Source organism: Arabidopsis lyrata (assembly GCF_000004255.2).
Source record: "Arabidopsis lyrata subsp. lyrata unplaced genomic scaffold ARALYscaffold_7, whole genome shotgun sequence".
NCBI classification, from domain to species: Eukaryota; Viridiplantae; Streptophyta; class Magnoliopsida; order Brassicales; family Brassicaceae; genus Arabidopsis; species Arabidopsis lyrata.
Window position 1 is genome coordinate 15,267,076 of NW_003302549.1, and position 8,420 is coordinate 15,275,495.

Sequence of the window (8,420 nt, forward strand, 5' to 3'; positions counted from 1 at the left end):
GATTGGACAACGGTCAAATGGTAAGATTAGATGTCGGTTAGACAGAGCCATGGGAAATGAAGAATGGCATAATATTTTTTCCCACACTAATGTGGAGTACTTAAAGATGTGGGGGTCGGATCATAGACCACTCCTTGCATTTATACAATCAAGTCCGAGAAAAATCTCGAGAAAATTCATGTTTGACAAAAGATGGATTGGAAAACCCGGGCTCAACGAAGCAGTGTTGGAAGGGTGGAACGGAGCTGGTGGTCGGGTAGACCGACCCATAGTGAAAAAAATCCAGAACTGTAAACGGGTTATCTCCATCTGAAAGAAATCAACACAAACTAATTCTGAGATACTTATCAAGGAACTCCATGATAAAATTGAGGAAAATTATGCGGATGATAACACATCTTTGGATGAACTTCGGGAGCTCAAAAAGCAATTGGGCGATGCTTATACAGAGGAGGAAATATTTTGGTACCAAAAGAGTCGCCAAAACTGGCTAGCGCTTGGTGATAAAAACACAAAATATTTTCACGCTTTGACAAAACAACGAAGGACGAAGAACAAGATTTTAGGCATTCTGGATGATAATGGGACGTGGGTGGATAATGAAGATGGCATTGAAAGAGTCGTGGTAGATTATTTTGAAAACCTATTTACTTCATCGAACCCGGTGGACCCAGTATCCGCTCTTAGAGACATCTCACCATCGGTTACCCCAGCTATGAATGAGTTCTTAGTCAAAGAAGTCACCGAAGAAGAAGTCAAGAGAGCTTTATTCTCTTTGAAGCCGACTAAAGCCCCAGGTCCGGATGGGATGACTGCTCTTTTTTTTCCAGCGGTTTTGGGAAATCATAAAAGGCGATCTCACCATTATGGTGAAGAATTTCTTTAGCTCCGGAATTTTTGACGGGAAGCTGAATGAGACCAATATTTGTCTTATCCCTAAAGGAGAAAGACCGCGAGAAATGTCAGGTTTTCGTCCAATTAGCTTATGTAATGTAAGTTATAAGGTCATTTCGAAAATCTTAAGCCTACGACTAAAGAGATTTCTTCCGGATTTAATATCCGAGACGCAATCTGCATTCGTTGCAGGGAGATTAATCACAGATAATATCTTGATCGCGCAAGAAAACTTCCATGCTCTTCGTTCCAATCCGGTAAATCGAAAGAAGTTTATGGCCCTAAAAACGGATATGAGTAAGGCCTATGATAGGGTGGAATGGGGGTTCCTCCGAGTTTTGATGGAAAAGATGGGATTCAACATTCAGTGGATAGACTGGATAATGCAATGCATTACCTCAGTTTCATATCGGATTTTGATTAATGGCGACCCAAAAGGTCGGATTCGACCATCGCGAGGAATTCGTCAAGGAGACCCAATTTCTCCGTACCTATTTATCTTGTGTACGGAAGCTCTTATCGCTCAGATTCGGAAGGCGGAAAGGGAAGGCAAAATACAGGGGCTTCGAATCTCTCATGCGAGCCCTCGTGTCTCACATCTTTTGTTTGCTGACGATAGCTTATTTTTCTGTCAGGCCAATGCCGACCAGATTAAAGAAGTTATTGACATTATCCGCTCTTATGGCGGGGCATCTGGACAAGAGGTTAATCTGAATAAATCCTCCATTATGTTTGGTAACGAGGTCCCACCACCCGTACGGTATGAAATCAAATCGATTCTTGGGATTTCACGAGAAGGCGGGATGGGAACATATTTAGGCCTTCCTGAAAAAATACATGGATCAAAAGCTCAGGTCTTCGCGTTTGTGCGAGACAGATTACAAACTAGAGTCAACTCGTGGTCGTCAAAATTCCTATCTAAAGGCGGAAAAGAAGTCCTAATTAAATCACAAGCACAAGCTCTTCCGACATATGTAATGTCGTGCTTCCTACTGCCAAAAGCAATATGTTCCAAACTTACCAGTGCAATTGCCAACTTTTCGTGGAGTAATAAAGTAGATAGTCGAGGAATACACTGGATAGCTTGGGACCAAATCTGTACCCAACTATCTGAAGGAGGGCTAGGATTTAGGTCCTTGGAAGATTTTAATCTCGCACTCTTGGCGAAGCAATTGTGGAGATTATTACGATTTCCAGATTCTCTCCTTAGTAGGGTTCTTAAAGGACATTACTTTCGGTATTCTAGTCCGCTAGAGATCACTGTTTCCAATCGACCGTCGTATGGATGGAGAAGCATATTGGCCGCCAAGGACATTCTTAAATATGGAATCCGCAAGACCATTGGCTCGGGCTTCGGTACCTGCATTTGGACAGACCCCTGGATACCAGATACTCCGGCACGCCCACCTAAGGGATTATCGGTGGAGAGAGACCCTTTGGTTTTCGTTAATACCTTGATTGACTTTGGGTCTAAACAGTGGAAGATGGATCGTCTCCGGGAATTGTTTCCCCCGGAGGAAATTACCCTAATATTAGGGATTAAACCGAGCCGTATTGTCTCGAATGATGGTTATTGTTGGACAATGACAAAGTCTGGTAATTACACCATCAAATCTGGATATGAGGTCGCGAGAAATCTTTCTCGCCCTGTTTGCGACCACCCTTCTCAGGGACCTAGTGTTACGACACTAAAGGCGCAAGCTTGGAAATTAAAAACTACGCGAAAATTAAAGCATTTCGTGTGGCAATGTGTGACTGGTTGTTTGGCTTGGAGCCAACGCCTATTTTATCGCCATATTGGTAGAGAGATAAAGGATGTTCAAGATGTGGTGCAGAAGAAGAATCAATCAATCATCTGATATTTGAATGTCCTCCTGCTAGACAGGTCTGGGCTCTCTCCAATATCCCATCTCCCCCAGCACTGTTTCCCTCGGCGTCACTCTACAATAACTTAGATTATCTGTATTGGCGGGGTAAAGAGGTGGGTGCGGATGAAGAGAGTCTAAGAGTATTCCCATGGATTATGTGGTATATTTGGAAGGCGCGCAATCGAAAGATTTTCGATAATTTGAGCGTACCACCTCAGGAAACGCTAGATCTTGCAACACAAGAGGAAGGCGCGTGGAGACGAGCAAATCAGCGAGAAGACCCCCAGGCCGAGTTGATTCTTAGTACGCATGAGTCACCATCTCCAGAGGATAGACCGGTATGCTCCATTGATGGATCTTGGATCGGGACGGAGACTAGGAGTGGGCACGGGTGGCTTGTCTATTAGGGAGGACGACTGCTACACTTGGGCTTGAAAGGCTCGCGTAGAAGTCTTTCTCCCCTACATGCTGAACTGGATACTCTTTTATGGACGATGAAGTATTTATTGGCCATCCCAATGACGAGTATCATCATTCAGACGGATTGTTCTGACCTATTGGCTATGACTTGTGCTCCTGAAGAGTGGCCTACGTTTTTTACAGAGTTAACAGACTTTGCTTATTACAGGGATCGTTTTACTACTTTCAGTCTTAAGCATATCCCTCGTAGTGGTAATACCTCCGCCGATTATCTTGCGAAATGTGCAAGAAATCGCGGGTTCTGTTTTTTCCATGTAAGTTCGACGATACCTGATTGGCTCTCTCTAGAAGAGAGTCTTATTCCGTGAATTAATATATGGTGTTTGATTGGCAAAAAAAAAAAAACAATACCTTAAACTCGAAGAGCAATCAAACCCCTAATTTCGCCAAGAAACACAAAAGTAGAAACGAAAGAGATGGTTAAGGATTTGAATTTCTAGGGTTTACTTTCTTAGTGGTGTATAGATCGAAGCGAAAACGGAAGAAACTTAGTGAGTGATCCAACAACTATAAGAGAAATTTAACTCGTACAATGATCCTCTTCTTGTTTTTTTCACTGTTACTCGGAGTCTCATATGGTCCTTTGACATATTAGAGTTAAATCGTGTGGATACATGAATTGCAGGATTCAATGAAGATGAACCATGAGTTTAACATTTAATATAAAAGAAGTGGTGCCTCTACACTTGGACTTGATTGATAACTGTAAAAGGGATATGAAGCATCACAATTGCAGGAGGAACGTACGGGAGACGAAGAGAGCCGATTGAAGCAAATCAAGATTGTTGGCGACTTTTTCTTTGGACACGTGTCCTCCTCTCAGCTGCTGACGTGTCACTCTCTAGGAGAGAATCCTTCTACTTTCATATAAGTACATGATTCCAAGGATTCTTTTCAATGAGAATCACACCATACTTCAGATTAGGTGTTTAAGTTCTAAGTTTTAAGCAGAACTAAATATCAGCCTCTGCAGTTTTATCAATTTGTCTCTATGTAAACTGTGATGACTGATTAAAAACATCAAGGTCACCACTCTCCAAGTAGTCTCCAGCCACAATTTAAAGGCAATAAAAGCGCAATCTATCTAAGAAAACATTAAAAGTATTAGTTTATCGATTGAGTTTAACTAGGCGTGTGACTAACAAAACAAGATTCAGAAGGAAAAATATCACATAGTGTTACTTTTGACTTTTGGGGATATATGTATTATTTACTTGTATCCTTTTAGTTCTCTCAGAATCTCGATTGTGGTATTCTTCTGTCTCGAAGTCGACAAAGCTCCATTGAGGCTGATATGCTTCTTAGACCATCATTTATTAGAGAGTTGAAAGCTTGTTCTACGATAATATTGCAATTTTACTACTTAACCAAAACACGGAAGACACATGAGCTTTGTGTAGACCTAAGTGATTCTATAGGCGAGTACGCATCATCATAAATAGTATGAGTTAGCATTATAACACCATGCGTGTTAGAGGTCTTTAGAAGACCTGTGATTTAGGACCAACTGGTTCAGATTCACAACACAAGTACTACTGCATATAGCACACTAGAGACTCCTTGAGCCATTGCATACTCATCAAACAAATTGATAGTCATCGAGTTAGCTAGCTAGAATAGTGTTTTGATAGAAGTGGGCACACAGAACTATCGTCAGTTAGATAGAAACAAGAACAAAGAGGGCAACAAAAGAAGAAAACAAGAGTATCAAATTTATCAGTTGTAACATGCGAAAATTACAGAGAAAGCTCCATGAATCACGAGCAGGAGCACTCGTAATGAGGAAAGAGCTATTGGTGACTACCACTAATACAACAACACAGATGAACAAAGTCTAGATTCTAGAACCAGAGAGAGCAATAAGATCCTTGTGACCAACAATAACCAATTAGCTTGATAAACGTCTAGCAAGAACAATAATCTGGGAGACAAACAACTTATTGGTGATCAATTATAACCAATTAGCTAGCAAAATCCTTACTCTGCACCTAAACATCAGCAAAGAACTCGCATGTAATGTGTTACGAAATTAAAACACTGATTAGAAGTGAGCATTAAGCAAAGGCAACAAAAAAACGCTGAAACACCACTGAAAGGGCATTAGATGTCATACTACGTACTGTACAATGGGTGAAAGAAAAAAGATCAAATGCTAAGATAGGATAAAGCAGTTTAGAGCGGTATAATATAAAGATGAACCATTTTTCACAAGACTGATCTTAAATACATCTACTTTTGCAAATTAAATGAACAAAGATCCAGCAGGTTTGACATTGTAATGTACATTGTACATAACTCCGAACAATAGACTGAAACATTTTTTCACTGCCTCTTACGACCGTGACAAGACTCCTTTTGAACTGCAAATATGCCGTAAACTTAACAACGTTAGACTTGTTTTCTCATTATATAGATTCTTCCCAGCCAGATCTTGCTTCTTTCCAAAGATTTTCTATTTTTGTTATGACGAATATTGCAATAAGTAATGGATGAAGAATGATATGTGTAGTGTGTGTGTGTGAGTCTTTTATCTGAGGTGAGATTTTCAATAAGACTAGTTTTGCATGTATGAGTCCAAACTCAAACCTTGGTATTGTTCCACCGCGACGTGGATCAGACTCTGTTGCTTGTCGGAGAGCCCTTGCAAAGGCCTTAAAGGTCGCTTCTATTATGTGATGAGAGTTTTTACCGGCAAGCTGTCATAACCAATCGAATTAAGAGATAATTGTCAAGAAAATGTTTTCCGATTGAATATAGAAAATAACATTAATTTACTGTTATTATTCTTGATTGCTTTATGAAAGATTGGAATCGTGATACCTGTCGGGTGTGAAGTGTCATACCAGAAGTATTCACCAAAGACTGGAAGAAATGCTCCACCAACTAAATGGGAGAAGATTCATTTAGTGATTTGACAAACCAAGAAAATGAAAAAATTAGAAAAACCTCAAACTGGAGGGACCTGTGTGTCGTATGTTCCTACTCTCTGGGTTGGAATCTCTAAGTTTGTAGCCAAGATATGGTCTACCAGATAGATCTTGCCAGATTTTCATCCATCATCAACCATAAACACTTCCGGAAACTCCAAATTACCTTGAAAAACAAACTAGATATATGCAACAGAAAGTTAACAATTTGTATCGTACCAGGGACACACGTATGAGTGCTTCATCAAGAGGAGCTGTAAAATTGCCAAAACGGTTAATCCCTTTCCGCTCACCAAGTGCCTTTAACAAAGCCTAATAGAAACAAAACAGTAATTACATCTACAACTTCCCAAAGTGCTACTCAATCAACTTACTCAATAGAGAAAGAAAATACACTTGACTACTTACTGTACCAATAGCAAGAGCAACATCTTCATTAGTATGATGATCATCAATGTGAAGGCCACCAGTAGCTCTTACATGTACATGGAACAATCCATGTGAAGCAAGTTGCTAAATCACAAACACTTAATCAAATTTCAAGACAACATATAAAATGAACACTTAAACCTTTGAAAATGTCATAAACGGATCAAAACTAATCAAACTTGAAGAAATTTTCAACTTCTCAAAAAATTGAATTGATACAGAGAAAGTTTTAAAGACGGAAACTTCATTAGTTTTGATCGCAGAATCAGTGTCTTCATTGCATGGGTCACAGTCTTCTTGACAAATAATGGAGCCCAAGTAAGAAAATCAATAGGCAAGAAAAAGAAGAAGAGGCTAAATTGATTAATAGTATACCTGTGTCAGCAGCAGACTTGGCATGTCTTGGTGCTAGCAGTTCTTTCTGTAACACATCAATACCAGGAAAGGCTAGTAGATTCATGGACCGCAATTCTTTCTTCAGAGAATCCTCGACATATTTAAACCCGAATTTGGATATCCAAACATGGCTTAAGTCAGCAGTTGCAGGGATAACAAGTAATTCAACTTTGAGATTTTGAAGAGTCTTCACATCAAAAGACATAGAGAACAAATTAGCAGAGTTTTACAGCAAGAATCTGTTTACCTCGCTACCTCGAAGTATAGAAGGAAAAAAAAAAATAACTTACTGATTCAACAACGCTGAAAAGCCGGCGGCACATCCCTTGGTGTCTGTAGACATGCCGAGTTCCAATGAACTGCATCTCAGCTAAGCGGTTACCATGAAATCTAAAGAGAAAGGTAAAATATCATTAATAACATGTAGATCGCTTTAACAGGAAAAAACATGCATCAAAACCAATAATCTAAATTCTAAAAGTGCATAAGATAAAACATGCACGAGTACATATTTATTGACACTAGCATTATCTCTGCCATCCTTTTTGTAGTTATCTCACATATAGGATTGAAACCAAAACAAAAGATTATCAGGAGATGAATAACCTAATAGATGCTGAAGCGACTATTTCATCGCCTCTCTCAAGAAGAGCAGTATAGAATCCACCAAAATTTAGCCGATTGAAGTTCGACCAAAGAAAAGCAAAGTTTAAGCAAAAGAACCAACACAAAAGCAATACCAAATAAAAATATTGTAGTATAAAAAACTTGAAGTGCTGAAAAGTTTACCCACAATTGTAAAGGACATTTCGTACAATATTTACCCCCACTCCTCCTGTCAATAATGGGGAGAAAGCATTCATCCATGACTGTCAGAGAGCTATGGCCAGCTTGGAATTGCTTTCCACAATATGAGGGTGTCCACCTAAGAATGAAATCTGAATCTGTACATTCCCTATGAACTAGAGACCACGAAAATCTAGCTTCCAACTCATGTTTGACACCGACGTACTTCTTGACACCTTCAAAGAGCTGTTAAATGAACAAGAAATTTCACTTAAACATAATGCTTTGGTAAAGGACAGAAAATACATGGGAACAACACAGGATATTAGACTCGTGTCTTTTAGAATTCAGTTATACCAGGATTTCGGCCACAACATGTCTAGGTTGAGTAAAAAAGGTACACTAGCCTAATTGAAGCAGGCAACACCCAATAATCTAATTGACAATTAATGGACGTTCAACATCTGCCGCCTAGAAGCTACACCACGCTTTTTAACTGAATGAAATTTGCAAGGGTTGAGAGACTTGAAAGAAAAGTACAGCTTTGCACTTCTTCCCACAAAAAGAGATGATTGGTTCAGTGGTGTCAGCTGGGGTAATATGACATGCATGATTTGTGATAACACCATATATGATGCAG

At 39.6% G+C, this 8,420-nt stretch overlaps 1 protein-coding gene across 15 annotated transcripts in view; it reads right to left on the reverse strand.

Annotated features, from left to right (window-relative positions):
• Window positions 1-4,933: 4,933 nt before the first annotated feature.
• LOC9304453 (imidazoleglycerol-phosphate dehydratase 2, chloroplastic) overlaps window positions 4,934-8,420 on the reverse strand; it is a 5,545-nt gene continuing 2,058 nt past the window's right edge. The window contains exons 2-10 of one of the 15 annotated variants that reach the window (XM_021019376.1): window positions 7,788-8,026; window positions 7,285-7,384; window positions 6,974-7,162; window positions 6,578-6,682; window positions 6,389-6,481; window positions 6,205-6,279; window positions 6,063-6,125; window positions 5,829-5,938; window positions 4,934-5,694 (exon numbers count right to left, since the gene is read on the reverse strand). In XM_021019376.1, the coding sequence (XP_020875035.1) occupies window positions 5,631-5,694; window positions 5,829-5,938; window positions 6,063-6,125; window positions 6,205-6,279; window positions 6,389-6,481; window positions 6,578-6,682; window positions 6,974-6,997 (534 nt within the window). In that variant the 5' untranslated portion in view covers window positions 6,998-7,162; window positions 7,285-7,384; window positions 7,788-8,026 and the 3' untranslated portion in view covers window positions 4,934-5,630. The other 14 variants (XM_021019380.1, XM_021019374.1, XM_021019375.1 and 11 more) reach the window with 14 other exon arrangements.